Source organism: Neophocaena asiaeorientalis, unplaced genomic scaffold (genome assembly GCF_003031525.2).
Source record: "Neophocaena asiaeorientalis asiaeorientalis breed wild unplaced genomic scaffold, Neophocaena_asiaeorientalis_V1.1 scaffold714, whole genome shotgun sequence".
In the NCBI taxonomy this organism is placed as follows: domain Eukaryota; kingdom Metazoa; phylum Chordata; class Mammalia; order Artiodactyla; family Phocoenidae; genus Neophocaena; species Neophocaena asiaeorientalis.
The window spans coordinates 1,476,752-1,498,642 of NW_020175660.1; the positions used below are offsets into that span (position 1 = coordinate 1,476,752).

At 36.4% G+C, this 21,891-nt stretch overlaps 1 protein-coding gene across 3 annotated transcripts in view; it reads left to right on the plus strand.

The window, feature by feature from the left end:
- The window catches only part of SHLD2 (shieldin complex subunit 2), a 98,745-nt gene that overhangs the window by 58,520 nt on the left and 18,334 nt on the right, over positions 1-21,891 (plus strand). For all 3 annotated transcript variants that reach the window (XM_024731435.1, XM_024731434.1, XM_024731436.1), the window contains exons 5-7: positions 10,458-10,652; positions 10,989-11,123; positions 17,233-17,439. In XM_024731435.1, coding sequence (XP_024587203.1) covers positions 10,458-10,652; positions 10,989-11,123; positions 17,233-17,439 — 537 coding nt within the window. The remainder of the gene's footprint in view (positions 1-10,457; positions 10,653-10,988; positions 11,124-17,232; positions 17,440-21,891) is intronic.

Sequence of the window (21,891 nt, forward strand, 5' to 3'; positions counted from 1 at the left end):
CCCTGGCCTTCCAGTGGTTAGGACTCTGTGCTTCCACTGCTGGAGGCCCCAGTTGGATCCCTGGTCTGGGAACTAAGACCCCACAAGCGGTGAGGTGCAGCCAAAAAAAAAAAGAATTAAGGAACTACCATACAAAAAAGTGCCAGGCCCAGATAGTTTCATAGGAAATTCTACCAAAGATCAGATAATTCCAATGGTGTTAAAGTTATTTCAGAGTATTTTTTTAAATTAATTAATTTATTTTTGGCTGTGTTCTGTCTTTGTTGTTGTGTGTGGGCCTTTCTCTAGTTGGGACGAGCAGGGGCTACTGTTTGTTGCGCTGCATGGGCTTCTCATTGCAGTGGCTTCTTTTGTTGCACAGGCTCTAGGCGTGTGGGCTTCAGTCGTTGTGGCATGCAGGCTAAGTAGTTGTGGCTCATGGGCTCTAGAGTGCAGGCTCAGTAGTTGTGGCACATGGGCTTAGTTGCTCCGCTGCATGTGGGATCTTCTCGACAAGGGCTCCAACCTGTGTCTCCTGCATTGGCAGGCAGATTCTTAACCACTGCACCACCAGGGAAGTCCATGTTCCAGAGTATTGAAGAAGGAAAATTCCTAATTCCTTTTATAAAGCAAATATAACACTGACACCTAAACCAAATAAAGACATTACAAATAAAAATACAACCCAGTATTATACATGATTATTGGTACAAAAAGTTTAAACAGAATTTTAGTAAACAAAATCTAACACCACATTAGGAAAATAATGACCAAGTGAGATTTATTCCAGAAATGGAAGATTTGTTCAGTATTAGAAGATACATGAGTATCATAGTTCATATTAATAAATCTAAGGAAAAACTTATATGACTATCTCCATAGATGTTGAGAAATCCTTTGAAAAAATTCAACATCAATTTATCATAAAAAGCACTCCAGGAAGTAAAAATTGAGGGATACTTTATCCTTCTATCAATAAGTACAGTTTCAGTACAGTGCTACAGTTACAATACAGTTGATACTGTATCAATAATATAGATATGCTTAGCCCTAATGCCTAATCTTATTTAATGGAGAAACACTAGAGGCATTTCCACTAAAATCAGTAATAAGATAAGATTGTTCACTATCTCTGCTATTCTTCACCATTATATATAGACTTATTAACCAATGCAATTAGACAAGAAGAGACATTTGAATGGGTGAAGAAGAATAAAAACTATCTCTATGTAAAAATGCTTTGATAACATATCTGGAAAACTCCAGGGACTCAAAGATAAAATCAGTTCAAACAATAAAAGAATTCAGTGGTGTAACAATACAAAAATTACTGTTAAAAAAATCAATAATGTTGTATACACAAACACCAAACAGAGGGCATAATGGTAGGAAAATACTCATTTACAATAGTAATAAAGAAGATACTTCAGAATAAATTAAACAAGAAATATGCAACACCTATATGAAGAAAATTTTTAAATACACTAGAAAAAAATGAAGACATGAACCAATGGAAAGACAACATTCCCTATTCTTGGATGGGATGACTCAACATTATAATGATACCAATTCTCCTTAAGATAATTTATAAATTCAATGCAGTCTCAATAAAAATACCAACATGCTATGTTATGGCATATACAACTTGATACTAACATTCATATGGAAAAACAAACATGCAAGAATAGCTAGGAAAACAGAAAAACTAGGAAATCTAGGAAAAAGAAAAACTATGAGAGACTAGGCTTATCAGGCATTGAAACATACTCTAAAGCCCCCATAATTAAAGCAGTGTGATACTGGTGCATGAATAGGCAACTAGATCAGTGGAACAGAATAGGAAGACCAGAATTAGACCACATATGTATAATTTAGTGTATGACAAAGATGGTATCTGAAACCACTGAGGTAATGGTTAGCTTTTTAATAAATGGTAATGAGGTAACTGGGTAGCCATTTAGAAAAAGATAAGATTATATCCATTTTGGAACCATATAGGGTAAGGGAGTCCCCAGAGAAAGAGAACCAGGCATGGCTTTCTTGACACAAGAGAAGCCATTTTTGGCCTAAGCCATTTTGTGGTTTAAGCATGGCCATAATGCTTATCCTTGAACAGGTCTCAGTAATTAATGATCTTAAGGGAACAAAGGAATGCAGAAACCAATGACTGTTATCAGGGAAGAGAAGTAACAATAACAAAGATAAAATATCCATTGTAAAGATTCCCAGTTCTGTTTCAAAGGTAGAGAGATTAGCCTGAATTGCTGAACCACCAGATCAACTGGAACCTAAGGGATGATGATATTGACCTTTTCCAGCTTGGACTCTGCCAACCGTCCAAGTCCCTTCATGAATATGTGTACACCAGCCCAAACCCCTTCATGAATATGCAGGTACTCTTAGCTTAAAACTTACGCAATTTTGCTGTTCAGGGAGGCACTGATTTGGGAATGATCACCAGTGTTCTCCTTACTTGCTGCAAGTTATAAATCCTGCCTTCTCCCAGTCTTTGACTTGGTAGTGTGTTTTGACTTGACACCCACGAAAAGGTGAACTGAGTTTTCAGGTAACAAATTCTCACAGCAAATAGAAGAATAAACTCCAAATGGATTAAGAATCTAAATATAAACAGATGGAGAGATATACCATGTCCTTGGATTGGAAGAATCAATATTGTGAAAATGACTATACTACCCAAAGCAATCTACAGATTCAGTGCAAACCCTATCAAACTACCAATGGCATTTTTCACAGAACTAGAACAAAAAATTTCACAAATTATATAGAAACACAAAAGTCCCCTAATAGCCAAAGCAATCTTTTTTTTTTTTTTTTGGCTGTGTTGGGTCTTCGTTGCTGTGCACGGGCTTTCTCTAGTTGCGGTGAGCAGAGGCTGCTCTTCATTGTGGTGCCCAGGCTTCTCATTGCGGTGGTTTCTCTTGTTGAGGAGCACGGGCTCTAGGTGCACAAGAGAAAGGGGAATCCTCTTGCACTGTTGGTGGGAATGTAGGTTGATACAGCCACTATGGAGAGCAGTATGGAGGTTCCTTAAAAAACTAAAAATGAATTACCTATGACCCAGCAATCCCACTACTGGGCATATACCCTGAGAAAATGATAATTCAAAAAGAGTCATGTACCACAATGTTCATTGCAGCACTATTTACAATAGCCAGGACATGGAAGCTACCTAAGTATCCATCAACAGATGAATGGATAAAGAAGATGTGGCACATATATACAATGGAATATTACTCAGCCATAAAAAGAAACGAAACTGAGTTGTTTGTAATGAGGTGGATGGACCTAGAGTCTGTCATACAGAGTGAAGTAAGTCAGAAAAAGAAAAACAAATACTGAATGCTAACATATATATGGAATCTAAAACAGATGGTTCTGATGAACCTAGGGGCAGGACAGGAATAAAGATGCAGATGTAGAGGATGGACTTGAAGACATGGGGAGGGTAAGGGTAAGCTGGGATGAAGTGAGAGAGTAGCATTGACATATATACACTACCAAATGTAAAATAGATAGCTAGTGGGAAGCAGCCGCATAACACAGGGGGATCAGCTGTGTGCTTTGTGACCACCTAGAGGGGTGGGATAGGGAGGGGGGGAGGGAGATGCAAGAGGGAGGAGATATGGGAGTATATGTATATGTGTAGCTGATTCACTTTGTTATACAGCAGAAACTAACACAACATTGTAAAGCAATTATACTCCAATAAAGATGTTAAAAAAAAGATAAATTACAAAAAAAAAATCTAAATGTAAAAAATAAAACCATATAACTACTAGAAGGAAACATAGATGAATTCCCCTCTAAACCTGGTGTAGGGAAAGTCTTTCTTACTATTACGTAGAATCCAGAGACAGTAAAATACAAGACTAATACATTTTCCTATGGAGAAATAAAAATTTGAATGACTAAAAACAACATAAAGTCAAACACAGCTGGCATACTTGGAGGGAATATTTGCAACATACATCTAAGACAAAAGGGTAGTATTCCTAATATGTGGAGAACCCTTAAAAATTGAGCGACAGCGGACCTGATGGAAAACTGGGAAGTAGACGCGAGAAATTCAAGTTAAAACAACACAGATGTCATTGTTCGCCTATCAGATTGGCAAAAATTAAAAACTAGGACAACACATTCCGTTGATGAGGCTGTGGGGGAGAAGGCCCTTTTACACATCGCTGGTGGGAAGGTAAATTGCCACAACCCTTCTGGAGGGATATTTGGTGATACCTAACAGAATTACGTATGTACGCGGCTTTCAACCCAACAAGCTTACTTTTAGGAATCCATCCTGAAGATACAACTATCAATACAAAAATATGAAAATACATCAGAACAATGTTATTGTTTGCAGTATTGTTTATAATTATGAGACATTGAAAAAATTGAAATGCTCATACATAGAATGGTTGATTAAATTATGGTACAGTCACATAGTGGAATACCATGCAGATGTAAAAAGAAAATGAAAGAGTCTATGAAGTGATACGAAGTGATTTCCACAACATATTGTTATGTGAAAAATAAAAAGCCCCCAAAAGTGTATGTAGTATGCTATCCTTCATCTAAGAAAGAAGGGAGGAATAAGAAAATATACATGTAATTCCTCATTTGTGCAAAAAAAAAATGCAGAAAGGATAAACCAGAAATAACAAGATTGGATACCTGCAATTTTGGGAAAGGTTGGGAAAGGGGTAGAAAGAAAGAGGGAATGGAAATAGGGTAGTATCGATGAGGGAGATGAAAGAGGGAATGGAAATAGGGTAACATTGATGAGGAGGGAGCGACACTTCTTTGAGTATGTCTTTTTGTGTGGCTCTGTCTCACAGAACCACAATGATGTTTCATATACCCCCGAAAATAAATGATTAAAACCAATTAGAATCTGGTGGAGGGGGAACCCAAAATGGAATGAACATTGACAAATGAGCCTAACAGTATTACAGATGAATAAAATAACTACACAGAAGGGTGGGGGGGGGAAAGAACAAACTTAAGAAACTGGAAAACAGTGTATTGACTGGATTCTGTAAGGCTAAGGAAAAAAACGTACATAAATGCTGTAATCCAGTTAGCAAAAGTGTTTCTCAAAGAGGAATGGATTAGCAACCACTCTGTATATGTACTAAAATTGAACAAGTAAGTAAATAAATTGTAGATAATGAGAATTGGGTTTCTCACTGTTAAAGAGAGAAGTTATATTTAAAAAAGAGGGAAGGGGGTCTTCCCTGGTGGCGCAGTGGTTGGGAGTCCGCCTGCTGATGCAGGGGACACGGGTTCGTGCCCTGGTGCGGGAAGATCCCACATGCCGCGGAGCGCCTGGGCCCGTGAGCCATGGCCGCTGAGCCTGCGCGTCCGGAGGCTGTGCTCCGCAACGGGAGAGGCCACAACAGTGAGAGGCCCGCGTACCACACACACACACAAAAAAAACTACAAGCAAATTATTAGAAATAATGGGAAAGTTTAGCGAGGTGGCCAGGTATAAGGTTAATATACAAAAGTCAATTGCATTTCTAGAGTGGAGTGACTAACAACTAGTAACATAAATAAAGAGAAGGCACCATTTACAATATTATCATGTGGTACTAAATACCTAGTAAGAAATTTAACAATTTCGTTGTTAAATGAAAAAATTAAAAATTAAGAGAAATTAAAGAAGTAAATACACATACTTTGTTCACTGAAAGGTTTAACATTGTAAAGATTTCAGTTCTCTCCAAGTTGATCTTTAAATTCAGTAAAAATCCAATCAAACTCCCAATAAGATTTTCATGAAATTTGATAGGATTATTCTGAAAGTCAGTAAAAATCCAATCAAACTCCCAATAAGATTTTCATGAAATTTGATAAGATTATTCTGATAGGTAAAAGAGTACGTGGTCAAAAGCAGCCTGGGCATTTATTGTATTTATTTATTTATATTTATATATTTTTTAGCCTGGGCATTTTTGAAAACGAAAAGCAGGAATAATTTGCCCTCTTAGATATCAGGATTTAGTGTGAACCTATAGTAATTAAAAGCGGTATGGTTTTGGCCAGTTGAAGTCAGCCAATTTTTAATTTTGGGATTTCTTTAAAGAATTAAAGTTTAGAAAAAAAAGATTAAAGTTTAATCTTTTATTATGAGCATTCGAAGTTGCTACATCTTCGAAAGCATATTTCCAAGGAGCTAAATGGCTTTTTATAAATGTTTTATAGATGTTAATAACAATGGAAGGGTAAATAATGTTTTATAATAATGAAAATAACATGGTATGTAAATATTTTGCAAGGGATTTGAGAGACAGATGTTGTAGATAGTTCTGGTTTTAAGAACCAGATATAGTTCAAGTAAGATTTGATATAGATTCAAGTAAGATTACTCTAGTTCAGTAATTTCATAAAAATCTTAGGATCTAATTCTGGATGGAGAATATCCCATGGAACCTGGGGAGCTTCAGGTTTTGTAGAACAATGTGAAAAACCTTGAGCTAATTAAATAACCTTTAGAGGTTACTTCAAATTTGTTTTTATACTTATATAGGAATTTATATTGCCTTGTTTTTCACAGGTTACACAAGTTAGTAGCTAAATAAAGTATGTTCTAAGGCTTTTTTTGTTTGATTTAGGGAAATAGTTAACAGTTGATACTTTGATAATATTGCAGTTGTTTTTCTTCTGAAAGAATAAGTCAATTTGGTTAGTTTAGTTAAGAGCTTTTTTGTTTTTGCAAGTTGTTACAACTCATGAGAGCATTCTTACTTCTGATCCATATGTGTATTGTGCTCTTGTTCTTTTCTCATTACAGTAAGGTGTTATAAATTTTACAAACCTAGTCCTGATAATGTGACAGGATATAAATTTATCTTAAATATTATTAAATTAAGTATATAAATCTAAGTTTTAACACAGTGTTTTCATGAAGTAGACTATTTTATTTGAAATCTAAGTAATCAGATGTTTCTGTACAAATTTTTATGAAGTAAGAATAAGTAAATAATTTGATATTAGCAATCTATTTTCCCCCCAAAAAGCTCTTATTGTAGATAAAGAATAAAGCCCAGAGATGTTAAGTACAAGTTCAGAGGAGTCATTATTGACAAAGTCAGAATTGAACCCAGTTTTTCTGATTCCAAATGTGCTGTAAATATTGTGAAGGAGGAATCAGGAGGCCTGGTGAATAAACTGGAGCTGTGGAAGGAGATATCTAGAGTTGGGTTTTGCTGTAACCTAATTGGTCTCCTTATCCCCACTCTTCCCCTTTTTCTCATTCATCTTTCATACTGTCTGTTCTTTTCTCTTATGCTCATTATCTTTGTTATGCTATCATATAGTTATTTTATAAAATTCATTTAGGAATTGAGTAACCTTAATTAGAATAGATTTCATTTTTCAGATTCTAAAAGCTTTAGAACATTTGTTTTTATACATCCACTCAGCTGTGCCAGAAATCTTGATGTCTTCTGCAGTCTTTTCTTTACCCTCCACATCTAATTGCTTCTTGGATTCTACCTCAGAACTAGTTCACAAATCTATCACCGTTTTCCCCTTCAAGCAGTCTTGCCTGGTTTCTAGCCCTTTCATCTGCTGGATGGTCACTAGCCTTCTAAAAGTTCTTCCTACTCTTTCATCTATGAAAATTGATTCCTCTACATTAAAGCATCCATAAACTTGGATGGGAAGACATTACATCCTTTTTTCCCTTCCAGTTTTATTGAGATATAATTGACATACAGCACTGTGTAAGTTTAAGGCATACAGCATAATGATTTGACTTACGTACATCATGAAATGATTATCACAGTAAGTTTAGTGAATATCTGTCATCTCACATAGATACAAAATTAAAGAAATAGAAAAATATTCTTTTTCCTTGTGATAAGAACTCTTCGGATTTACTCTCTTAACCATTTTCATATATAATGTACAGCAGTGTTCATTATATTTATCATGTTGTACATTACACCCCTAGTACTTATTTATCTTATAACTGGAACTTTGTACCTTTTGACTGTCTTCATCCAGTTCCCCCTTCCCCCATCTCCATCTCTGGTAACAGTAAGATATTACATCTTTATTTTTACTAATTGCTTATTGAAAATTAGCATTTCCTTCCATTATGAATAAGGTGACAATCCACAGTAATATTATCAATACTTGTGGCTTGGTCACCAGTGGAAAACACATATATTTTCATATCACATTACAGCTGTTGAAGATAAGTTGAATATCATTTATGCCCATGATACTTTGGCATACTTTGAAATTATAGTAGTTGCTGCATACTCTGCTATATCTTGTTATTTAATGTTTTAATGAGGCTCATAGGTTATCCCCAGTTTTTAAAATATTTTGATTACTCTATTTCCATATAATTGGTTTTACTATCCTATTTCATTTCGTGAACTTAAAAATATTATTCTGTAATAAAAATGTTCTAAAATTAGATAATGGTAATAGTTACACAACTTTGTGAAATACTAAAAAAAACACTGAATTGTACACTTTCAAAGGGTGAACTTTATGTATGTAAGTTATATTCCAATAAAGCTGTTATAAAAATATTATTCTGGGGACTTCTCTGGTGGCGCAGTGGTTAAGAATCCGCCTGCTACTGCAGGGGACACAGGTTCGAGCCCTAGTCTGGGGAGATCCCACATGCCACGGAGCAACTAAGCTCGTGAGCCACAACTGCTGAGCCTGCTCTCTAGAGCCCATGAGCCACAACTAATGAAACCTGCGCACCTAGAGCCCGTGCTCCAAGATATGAGAAGCCACCGCAATTAGAAGCCTGCGCACCGCAACGAAGAGTAGCCCCCGCTCGCCACAACTACAGAAAGCACGCAAGCAGCAACGAAGACCCAACGCAGCCAAAAATAAATAAATAAACTCTATTCATAAAAAAAAAAATTATACTGATAATGGGTCTCTATGCTTTATCAGAATATCAAAAGCGTCTAAGGTACATAAAGGATTACCAGTCCCTTCTCTGGAAATATACTATCCTTCCCAGTTACTACCTAGAAACCTTTTTTATTAGGCATTTTTCCAAAACCTTGCTAAATATTTCCTCAGTAAAGCCTCTTCCAATTTCCCGGGGCAGTTCTTTTGGTGTGCTCTTAGGAATGCTTACATATACTGCATATACCCTAAGCCCATTGTTGGTATCAATCTCTAGGTTGATAATTTCTTCAGCCTTGGGTTCATGTCTTTGTGTCCGTAGCACCTGGTATAATGCCTGGCACATAGTGCATGGTTTACTGATGAGTGAGTGAATAATGAGGCTTTAGTGTGGCACAAGAAATACATTAGGATGAAAATGATACTGAGAGAAGGAAAGAAGAATCATTTATTTTTTTCTATTGAAATCAGTTAATAGACTCTGCTTTTTAAAAAGTACTCCTGTTTTTTGCTATGATCTTATTTTTCGTCAACAATTAGTCATTTATTCAAACATACCTCCCTTTCCTTCAGGGAAATTAAATTTTAATCAGCAAAACTCATCAATCTGTACATTTAAAATGTGTATTTTATTGTATGTAAAGTACATACAAAAATAAGGAAAAAACTTGAGACAGGAGAGAAAAAACATCTAAGTAGCATAATGACTTAAGCATTAAATAATCGATCTAACAATCAAGAGAAATATAAAGTAGTGCATGCACAAATGCCAAATGAGAGTTAGAGATAAAAACTAAGTTCAGGGGAAGGAGACATCACTGGGAGTCTATAGTGGTCGTTTTTCTGTGTAGTTGGATGCAGAGAGAGGAGGATGACAGCATTATAGCCAGTGAATATAGTGAAGGCAGAGGCTTAGCAGTGAGAAGGAATAAATAAGGCATGTTCTGGGAGAGCCAGTTAGGGGAGTCTCCGAGTATTTCAGATGAGAAATGCTAACAGTCTTGAGGAAGAATAGCAGTTAGGGAGGGTGGGAGGGAGGGAGACGCAAGAGGGAAGACATATGGGAACATACGTATATGTATAACTCATTCACTTTGTTATGGGGCAGAAACTAACACACCATTGTAAAGCAATTATACCCCAATAAAGATGTTAAAAAAAGAATAGCAGTGGCTGGGATAGTTGAGGAAGACGTGATCAGATCAGACTCCAGGAGTTAGGGAACTGGTTGGATACAACAGGGTAATGGAGAAATCAAAAAATAATTGAAATATTGGTCTTGGTTAAGTGGTGGAAAAATGATAGTATTAACAAAATAGAGAAGTAAGGGAGCAGGGCAAGTTTTCTGGAGATGGTAAATAATTCCATTTCCATTGGTTAAAAATATCAAGCCTATTTTGTCATCTAAACTGATTCAAGAATAAGCTACATGTTTTATAGAAATGAAATCATGTTTTATATTTAATCACACTTTACAACATAAAAAACAGTTCTAAGAAGATATCATGTTATTAGGAAAATATAATGTTTCCATGTTTTGTACATGTGGTCTTTTTTTTTTCTTTCTTTCTTAGATTCCAGTATGGTTAGTGATATTGTACTTCAAGACTTACTGGCATATGTGTCTTCAAAACATTCCTATCTCAGAGATCTTCCTCAGAGGCAGCTTCAGAAAATGAGCAGTATAGAATTTGTAGAATTGGAGCAGCTTCAGCCAGACGTATTAGTCCATGCAGTTCTAAGAGTTGTTGATATCACTATACTGACAGGTAAACATTTTCGGTTCCTCCTTAATTTTAGGTTATAAAAAAATTAAGATACAATAAGGACCTACTGTATAGCACAGGGAACTATACTCAATATTTTGTAATAATTTATAAGGGAAGAGAATCTGAAGAATATATATATGTATATTCTTCTGAATCGTGCTGTACACCTGAAACTAACACGATATTGTAAATCAACTGTACTTCAATTAAAAAAAATTAAGATACAGGACCATCTTAGTGTACCATTTGGTTATCAGTAGATATCATTAGACACTGAAGTACAGTATCACATGTAATAGAGTAATGCCAACTAAAATATTCCTTTTCCTTTTCCAGAGGCATTATACAGTTATAGAGGACAGAAGCAAAGGAAAGTTATGTTAACAGTGGAACAGGCCCACGGTCAACATTATGTGCTTGTATTATGGGGTCCTGGAGCAGCCTGGTACCCTCAACTTCAAAGGAAAAAAGGTAAATACACCAAAAAGCATTAAATCTATTTATAGTTAGGTAAATGATTAATGCTTATGAGCCTAAGATGAAGAGACTCTGGAGATCAGACTACGTTTGAAATATAATTGATCATGATTGAATATTCTTTTGCAGATTTCTTCTGTTATAATTTTACACCTCCTGTAAGCAACTCAGTGATCTAAAAAGTCTTCTATAATTAATGGTAGCAAAATAAAATCTTCTGTTTATTCCCAGGTATACTACTTTACCTTTATAGTGAAGATCTTACCTTCTTTGGATAATGTTGTTTAAAAATTTAATTCTGGAGACGCTTCTACAATTTTTATTCAGCCAAAGTACTCTGATAAATAAACTTCTCTCTGGTTATAGGGCAGATGTTAGGGGAGTTGCATTAACTCTTTCAAGTCGCAGTGTTACTGTTTAATAAATTACTGTGCCCCAGGTTTTTATTCCAGTTGTTTTAAAAGTGTGGACTATTAGCCATCCATAGAATGTTCATGTTTACAGTATGACACATGATTACATTTTTCTTTGAAGCATAAGTTAATCGCTTATGATGTATTGAATTGAATGGAATTGATGTTTCAATAAAATAGTATAACATCTTCCTTTTGATATTGTGAGATCCTTTAGCTGTAGCAATCAGAGACAGTTTAATTACTGGCTTATGAGTTATTTTACTCTGCTAAATTAATGCAAAGATTAAGTATGTGACCCATTCTTTTTTACCTGAAAGAGTTAATGTTTCTTTCAAACGTCTATTTCAAAATAGTTATCTAAAGATCTATCACAAAAATAAACAAACAAAAAAATAAAGATCTATCACATTGTCTCTCTTAATCATTAATAGCCCATAACTAGGATTTGACTTTTGACTTTTTTGTTAAGATCAAACAGTGACAAATATTTGTTTGGTTGAGAAATCTGAAACATGTGTCAATGATAGACAAACCATCATTGTTGACCACCGTGCCATGGCCAGGAACATGAGTTTACTGCATGTTGAGCAGAATGTAGGTCGAAGGTGTCATTCCAGTGACAGTGCAGCTGTAGCAAAGCAGATTGCTCCATGCTTAATATGAATATTCTTTCAAAACTAATAGCTATTTGGTTAATAGAAGAGGAATTGTAGTTATCCCTAGATAATTCTATGATATTTAAGTTAATATTGAAAATTTATGAATCCAGGAATTAAGGTGTAGTTGTTCTTTGTTCATTCATTCAGCATGTTTATTTATAATCATTGTTTTTTAAGTTTTAATATCCACCTTAATACCTCAAGATCATTCTTTCTAAAATGGGAAAATACCAATTTTGAAGACTCATTTAAGTAAGTGATTCTACTTTCACAAATTGTTAGCATTCTGTCTATTCATTTAGTATTTCTTTTTTTTTCTTAAGGCATTCTCTGTATTATTCTTTCTGTACTGGGCCCTGGTTTTACTTGTTCCCAAGGAAAACAGACTCACATGTAGGTGATATAATCAGAAATGATCGTCAAGCAGTCATTACTGAATACTGAAGATAACAGAGTCAGTGTTTTGGAGAAGAATAATAAGAAACTAATCCCCAATTTGCATTTTTTAGAAATACGCGTTGTTAGTAGGAATTTGATATGCCTCATATGTAGCAAGCGTTGGTCACAGTTTAGGTCCTAATGAGGGTGGGCTTCTTGGGAACTGGGTATGCATAAAATAGGCTATTCAGAACTAAATGCCTTGCCAATGCAATATTCTCCTGAAATCATTTAATAGAAGTCTAATATTTTAAAAGTATAACAGATTACAATAAAGCACTCTCGTGACATTACTAATTAAGCACAGAATAATACAAGTGATCTCAACCTTTATAATTATACTTCATGCAAAATCACAGTTATGTCTGCACGGAGGTTTGATATCCGTACATACCCTTAATTCATGATTCAAATACAGAATTGTATCACGAATTGTCTCAGTACTGGTCAGTCTCCCTCAGACCTACTAGCTTAACTCCTTTCTGTGACTTGAACATGCCAGCCTTTTTCCTGCCTTGGGATCTTGAATTTACATGTTTCCCCTGCCTAGAGTGCTTTTTCCTGCAGCTCTCCCACACGGATGGCTCTCCAATTTCATTTTTCCAGAGAGGCCTCACACATGAATATACATAATCACTCCCTATCAGGTCACTCTTTGTTTTTTTTTGTCTACATTGGGTCTTTGTTGCTGCGAGGGGGCTTTCTCTAGTTGTGGTGAGCGGGGTCTACTCTTCGTTGAGGAGCGCGAGCTTCTCATTGCGGTGGCTTCTCTTGTTGCGGAGCACGGGCTCTTGGCGCACGGGCTTCATTAGTTGTGGCTCGCAGGCTCTAGAGCACAGGCTCAGTAGTTGTGGAGCACAGGCTTAGCTGCTCCGCAGTATGTGGGATCTTCCCGAACCAGGGCTCAAACCCGTGTTCCCTGGATTGGCAGGCAGATTCTTAACCACTGCGCCACCAGGGAAGATTCTTAACCACTGCGCCACCAGGGAAGTCCCAGGTCACTCTTTGTATAGTACTCATGCCACCTAACGCAGATAGATGATCCAGCTTATTTGCTTGCTTGGTAATTAACTAAATTTCCCAGTAGGTTGTAAAGTCTGTGAATAAAAGCACCCTGACTAGCTTGTTCACGATTGTATCCCCATCACACAGCACTGCCTGTGCTAGTAGATATTTTCTTTATGAATGAATGAAGAATAAAGTACAGAGGACTTCCCTAGTGGTCCAGTGGGTAAGACTCCGTGCTTGCACTGTAGGGGGCATGGTTTCAGTCCCTGGTCGGGGAACTAAGATCCTGCATGCCCCTCAGCATGGCCAGAAAAACCAAAAAAACCCAGATCAAGCAGCCATTCAAGGTTCCCACTGTCTTTAAGGAGTAAAAGACTCAAGTTTGAGGAGGAAATAACTTGGCTTGTTTCAAATGATAAGAAAAGAATCACAAAGTTAAAAATGCACACACATGAAGGTTTTGCAATCCATTGGATGTATTAAGAAATTATATTTGAACTTGGACACTGAGGACTTGTAGTTAAAACTAGAACTCTATTGTGGTTAACTTAAACAATTAAGGGGGATATATTGGAAGTATACAGGAGTATGTCATAGTACATAGGACAAGAGTGATGGGTTTCAGGGGGACTTGGAACTAGGAGCTGAAAAGCCTTTTGGGTCCCAGGCACCATTTCTGTGGATCTGCCTTATTCACTCAGTCTAGACTTTCCCTGCTTATCAACCTTACAGAAAGCAGATGGTTACTCTGTAGCTCCTGTTTTACTTTTCCTTTTAAGAGACCAGTTCCATTTGTAAGTTCCCAGCAAAGAGAATCTGATTGCCTAGGTTGAATTTGATTCAGTCAGCTGTGGCCTGGAGGACAGGGTCAAAAAGTAGGCAGTTCCCTGTCAGTCCAGTGGTTAGGACTCTGCACTTCCATTGTAGGGGGTATGGGAACTAAATTCCCTCATGCTGCACTAAGCGGCCAGAAAAAAAAAAAGAAAAAAAAAGTACCAGTTGGAATATCTGAGCTTATTTCAGAGGGTGGGGGAACAGTTAAGGGGGTTATTTGTGGTCTGGTAGACACACAAAGATATTCACTATCAAAGATATGTATGTTCACTAGCCTGGAGAGATGTATGTTATAGAATATTTAGTTTAAAAAACTAGGTTATAAAACTTCATGTGTAATAGGATCTCATTTTAATAAAAGTGAATATGTAAGTATGTATATACACATTAAAAAATCTGGAAATACAGGGACTTCCCTGGTGGCGTAGTGGTTGAGAATCTGCCTGCCAGTGCAGGGGACACAGGTTTGATTCCTGGTCTGGGAAGATCCCACATGCCGCGGAGCAACTAAGCCCATGCGCCACAACTACTGAGCCTGCTCTCTAGAGCCTGCAAGCCACAACTGCTGAGCCCACGTGCTGCAGCTACTGAAGCCTGCGAACCTAGAGCCCGTGCTCCACAATAAGAGAAGCCACTGCAATGAGAAGCCCATGCACCGCAACGAAGATTAGCCCCACATTCACCACAACTAGAGAAAGCCCGTGTGCAGCACGGAAGACCCAACACAGCCAAAAATAATTAATTAATTAATTTTTTAAAATCTGGAAATACAGATACTAAAATGCTAGCACTGGCTATTTCTATATAGTAGTATTATGTGGTTTTTATTTTTTCTTTATACCTTTAGTTTGAATTTTATGCATGTATGGAGTCTGCATTTATTTTTTAAACCTTTTAGTATAAAAAACTTCAAACTGGGACTTCCCTGGTGATGCAGTAGTTAAGAATCTGCCTGCCAATGCAGGGGACATGGGTTCGAGCCCTGGTCCAGGAGGATCCCACATGCCGTGGAGCAGTTAAGCCTGTGCACCACAAGAACTGAGCCTGTGCTCTAGAGCCCTTGAGCCACAACTACTGAGCCCACGTGCCACAACTACTGAAACTTGTGTGCCTAGAGCCCGTGCTCCACAACAAGTGAAGCCACCCCAATAAGAAGCCTATGCACCGCAACGAAGAGTAGCCCCTGCTCGCCACAACTAGAGAAAGCCTGAGCACAGCAACGAAGACCCAATGCAGCCAAAAATAAATAAATGTATAAATATATTTTTTAAAAACTTCAAACATATAGACAGAATAATATAATGAACTGAGGTACCCATTATCCATTTTATTGAAACATGGGCAATCTTATCTTACCTATTACTTTTCTTTTACTGTCTAAATATTTTATGAAAAGTATATTTTATTTTATAATTTAAAAATTAAAGCAAATTTTTTTCCTTTAAAAAAGAGTAAATAATATTTGGAATATCTGGCTAACAATTTGAGAAAAAAATAAGAATTAAACTTATACTTTATATTTGTGCCAAAATAAATTACAGGTGCATTAGAAATTCAAATATTTAAAAAAGGAACAACTAGATGGCCACTAAAATATTAACTGTGTTTATTTTGAGGTGTTGATTATAGCTGCCATTTATTTCTTTGCTTATCTGTGATTAAGCATGTATTTTATAATAAGGCAAGAAAGCTATTTTAAAATAGTGATTGGTTTTAAGCAACAGCTTGGAATATATATGCTTTAGTTCTTTCTAATGATGCTCTGTCTATACAGATGTATTGACTTGTTTTAAGATTGTCCACAAAAAAAAAGCTGTCCAATGAAAGAAACTGAGGAAGCCGGTAGGGTGTTGTGAATTAGATTTATGGCCTGAAGTATGTGGGAAACTAAAAAGACAACTGTCATTAGAAAACTTAGTGCTAAGAGACCTCTTTTTGTTTTGATATAGTTTTAAAGTTGAATCTATTAATTTATAGTCTGATTATTTGGCAAGAAGGTCTGTGCTACTGTGGTTCAGAATTATTACTAAGGGAATTAAAAATAGGAGCAACTGAGTCTAAATGCTTTTTTTTGTTGTGGAAAAATTAGCTAAATAAGAAAACTAAGGGGACTTCCTTGGTGGCACAGTGGTTAAGACTCTGCACTCCCAATGCAGTGGGCCCAGGTTCAATACCTGATCAGGAAACTAGATTCCCACATGCATGCCACAACTAACAGTTCGCATGCCACAACTAAAGAGCTCTCAAGCCACAACTAAGGAGCCCATATGCCACAAGTAAGGAGCCTGAGAGCCACAACTAAGGAAGCCCACCTGCCTCAACTAAGACCCAGTGCAACTAAATAAATAAATAAATAAATAAATGAATAAATATAAAAGGAAACTAGGGTGTTGAAAAATCAATGAGTAATATTGATTATGGCAGACGTCCATTTCTATGCCATTATTTTAAAAAATCTTTTCTGTAGATATCAAAATGAGAGTTTGCTACTTTGAAAAGCAGTTGGTTATGATAAATTATGACTGTTTAGGAGACCAAGTAATCTTTAGAAAAATTTTTGTTAAAATTATCTCTAGCATTCTTATCTTATTGCCTTAATACAACATTCATATTTTGCATCTTTATATCCAAATTCCTTCATGTGATGAAAGTTGTATTTAACTGATTTAATCAGGTCAATCTATTTAATCTGATTTTGAGCCTAGATTATTTCCTTTTTGGTAACTTTTTGTTTTTGTTTTGTTTAAGATTACATTTGGGAATTTAAATATCTTTTTGTTCAGCGCAATTGCATCCTGGAGAACCTAGAATTGCATACGACACCATGGTCATCCTGTGAGTGCCTGTTTGATGATGATATAAGGGCAATTACATTTAAAGCAAAATTTCAAAAAAACACACTGTCCTTTGTGAAGATGTCAGATTTAGCGACACACCTAGAGGATAAGCGTTCAGGTAAGACCTTTATTTATATAAGACATTGCTAGTTTGTTTTTTTAAAATAAATTTATTTATTAATTTTTGGCTGCGTTGGGTCTTCATTGCTGCGCTCAGGCTTTCTCTAGTTGCGGAGAGCAGGGGCTGCTCTTTGTTGTGGTGCTCAGGCTTCTCATTGCAGTGGCTTCTCTTGCTGTGGAGCACAGGCTCTAGGCACACGAGCTTCAGTAATTGTGGCACATGGGCTCAGTAGTTGTGGCTCGTGGGCTCTGGAGCGCAGGCTCAGTAGTTGTGGCACATGGACTTAGTTGCTCCGCAGCATGTGGGATCTTCCTGGACCAGGGCTTGAACCCATGTCCCCTGCACTGGCAGGAGGATTCTTAACCACTGCGTCACCAGGGAAGTCTGCTAGTTTTCATATAAGCAAAGAAGCTGCCATTTGTGGGGAAAATATGTAATTGAATATAAAAGTGAAATATAGATCTCTGTAAGTAGCTGAAACAGATACTGACATCTTCCTAACATTTTGCCTACAATCCTTTGAGGTTAATTTGTAATTATTAGGGATTACCTAAAAATATTTTTTGCATGTAGTTAAAAGCAGCTTATCATTTAATAAGCCAGAAATAGAAAAATGACTCTAGCCAGAATCACTGTTGAGATAAACATTTTATCAAGTTACTAAGCTATCATCTATCACATGAGTGTTAAAAGTTAACATTGATACAGAATTTATGGAATTTACTTACTGCTTTGTATAATGTAATAACATACTTCCTGAACCCAAATATGTGTGTGTGAGTGTGAGTGTGTGTATAAATTTCATTCTCAGAAGCATACTACATGGAAGAATGCCTGATGAATTTTATACACACACTCACACAATTTCCATGAACTAAATATAATTAATTTATTTTGAGTGCAGTAGTAAAAGGCGTATGTTTTAGGTTCAGAATGCTGTACACTTTGGAATGAAGAGAGAGTAAAATAGTGAAAATAACTAGATAAACTGCTACAATTTTAGTGGGAAATACTTTTCACTAAATTGCATTCCTAACTACAGAAATGATGCTAGAAAGATGCTAACTCCTGGTTGAAGGTATAACAAATTAAACAGCATTTAAAGCTATAGTTAAGCTTGCTAAATGCCAGTAATGAGTAAATGTCAGTGATTATCAGTTTGGGAAACTAACAGAAAGTTTTCCAGCGGCTACTATAGCAAATGTATTTATTTATTTTAAAATATTTATTTATTTATTTTTGGCTGCGTTGGGTCTTCGTTGCTGCATGCAGGCTTTTCTGTAGTCAAGGCAAGCAGGGGTTACTGTTCGATGCGGTGTGTGGGCTTACTCATTGCTGTGGATTCTTTTGTTGCGGAGCATGGGCTCTGGGTGCGTGGGCTTACCAGTTGTGGCTTGCGGGCTGTAAAGTGCAGGCTCAGTCGTTAGGACGCACGGGCCCAGTTGCTCCGCAGCATGTGGGATCTTCCCAGACCAGGGCTCGAACCCGTGTCCCCTGCATTGGCAGGCGGATTCCCAACCACGGCGCCACCAGGGAAGTCCATAGCAAATGCATTTAGAGGGCAAGTAAGGGTTGAAAAAACTGAGATGTATCTGCAGGTTTATTGTTACATAATTTAAGTGTTTTAATGAAGAAGAAAAATTTGGTCAAAAATTTTCCTCAGAATTTGTGTAAGATTACTATTTTTGGTGCTTTTATAGGTTGAGTTATTGAGAATAACTCAGGAACTTTGGATCTTGATACTGAATTTTAACTTTATTCTCCAGTCTGCATAAATAATTTTCTGAATTCTTATAGATTTTGTTAAATGCTAAATGTGTTTTAAGTGGACTAAGATTATTTTAACAGTTTTGGTAGTGAAAAGAATCTGGTCCCAAATAAAATAAGTTGAAGCTCCTAAGAGATCACATGCTAAGATTCTCAACTATATTTCTTGGGCTTTTTTACTAGCATGCTATGCCCACTTTTGGTTCATCCATAGAAATGTAAGAGTTGTGTCATATGCAGTTAATAGGATACTTCAGAGTTAGTGGTTTTCTTTTTTTTAATTATTTATTTATTTTTGGCTGCATTGGGTCTTCATCGCTGTGCGTGGGCTTTTCTCTAGTTGCGGAGAGCGGCGTCTACTCTTTGTTGTGGTGAGCGGTCTTCTCATTGTGGTGACTTCTCTTGTGAAGCACGGGCTTTAGGCACGCAGGCTCAGTAGTTGTGGCTCACAGGCTCTAGAGCGCAGGCTCAGTAGTTGTGGCACATGTGCTTAGTTGCTCCGCGGCATGTGGAATCTTCCCGGACCAGGGCTTGAACCCGTGTCCCCTGCATTGGCAGGCACAAACCACTGTGTCACCAGGGAAGTCCAGAGTTAGTGCTTTTCAAATGTGATTCAGAGTGTCAGATTAAAAAAAAAAATTTTTTAACAGGGTTTTGGGGATGTAATTTTCACATAGGAAATTACCCTTTTTTAAAGCATGCACATTCATATTGGTGAGTTTTGACATGAAACCCGTGCAACCGTCACCACAGTCATGAAACCGTCAGCTGTCTCTCTGTAATCTCTTCTGACTCCTCATCCCTGCCCCAGATCCTTCCAGGCAATCAATCTGCTTTCTGTCAGTAGAGATTACTTTGAATTCTCTATGGTTTTATATACATGAACTCATGCAGTATGTACATTGTTTTGTTTGGCATCTTTAACTTAGCAAATTCTTTGAGATGTATCTATGTGGTTGTGTGTATCAGTAGTACATATTATATGAATCTACTGTGATTTGTTTATGTGTTCAGCTGTGGATGGACATCTGGGTTGTTTCCAGTTCTTGGCTATCATAAATAAAGCTTCTATAAACATTCAAGTATAAGGCATTATATGGACATAGTCTTTCTTTTTTCATGAATAAATACCTAGGAACTGAGTCAATAGCTAGATTATATGGTACGCATGTATTTAACTTTTAATGAAACTGCCAAAAAATAAAAATAAACCACCTAACTGTTTTCCAAAGTAGTTGTACCATTTTACATTTCCACCAGCAGTGTATGAGAGTTCTGTTTTTTCCACACCTACCTCAACACTTGGTATGGGCATTCTTTTTAATTTTGTTCATTCTAATAGGTGTGTAGTAATGGGTCATTGTGGTTTTAATTTGCATTTCCTTATTGACTGATGGTTTTGAACATCTTTTATGTACTTAATTGCCAACTATATATCTTCTTTGATGAAGTGTCGATTGAAATCTTTTGCCTACCTAAAAAAACTGACTTGATTGTTTTATTGAATTTTGAGAGTTCTTTATGTTCTGGGTAAAAAATATTTTTCTTTCTTTTTTTTTTTTTGGCTGTGCTGTTTGCAGGATCTCAGTTCCCAGACCAGGGACTGAACCTTGGCCACAGCAGTGAAAGCCCAGAATCCTAACCACCAGGGAACTCCCTGAGTAAAAATTCTTTATCAACTATAAGCTTTGCAAAAATGTTGCTTGTCTTTTGCTTGCCTCTGTTGTAGTCTTTTACTTGTCTTTTCATTATTTTACCCAGGTCTTTTGAAGAGCACAAGTTTTACATTTTAATGAAGTCCAGTTTATCCATTTATTCTTGTATGAATTGTGCTTTTGGTGTCATTTCTAGGAAATCTTTGCCTAACCCAATGTCACAAAAATTTATCTCCTACGTGTTATTCTAAAAGTTTTAGAGTTTTAGGTTTTAAATTTGGGTTTATGATCTATTTTGAGTTAATTTTGTATATAACGTGAGGTATGGCTTGAGGTTGGGTTTTTTTTGTTCGTTTTTTGCTGTATGACTATCCAGTTGTTCAAGCACTAGTTGTTGAAAAGATTATTCCATTGAATTGCCTTTGCACCTTTGTCAAAATCAGTTGTCCACATGTATGGTCTATTTCTGGACTTTCTTCTGTTTTATTGATCTATTTGACTATCTTTCCACCAATATAACACTATTTTGATTACTGAAGTTTTATACTGATAAGTCTTGAAGTCAGATATTGTTAGCCTTCCAACTTTGTTCTTTTCAAAGTTGTTTTGGCTGTTCTATAACCTTTGCATTTCCATGTGGATTTTAGAATCAGTTTGTCAATTTCTACAAAAAATGCCTACTGGGATTTTGATTGAGATTGTGTTGAAGCTATAGATCAATTTGGGGAAGAACTGAAGCATCTTAACACTGAGTTTGCCAATCCATAAACAAGATGTATCTCTCCATTTGTTTAGATCTTCTTTAATTCCTTAGCTGTGTTTTGTAGTTTTCAGAGTATAGGACTTTCACATTGTTTGTCAGACATATCCCTAGTTTCTATTTTTGTGCTATTATAAATGGTATTTTTAAGAATTTCAGTTTTAATTGTTTATTGGTAATATGTAGAAATACAGTTGATTTTCATATATTGACCTTGTATTTTGTAACTTTGCTACACCCGCTAAGCTCAATAGCAACTCTTTGGTG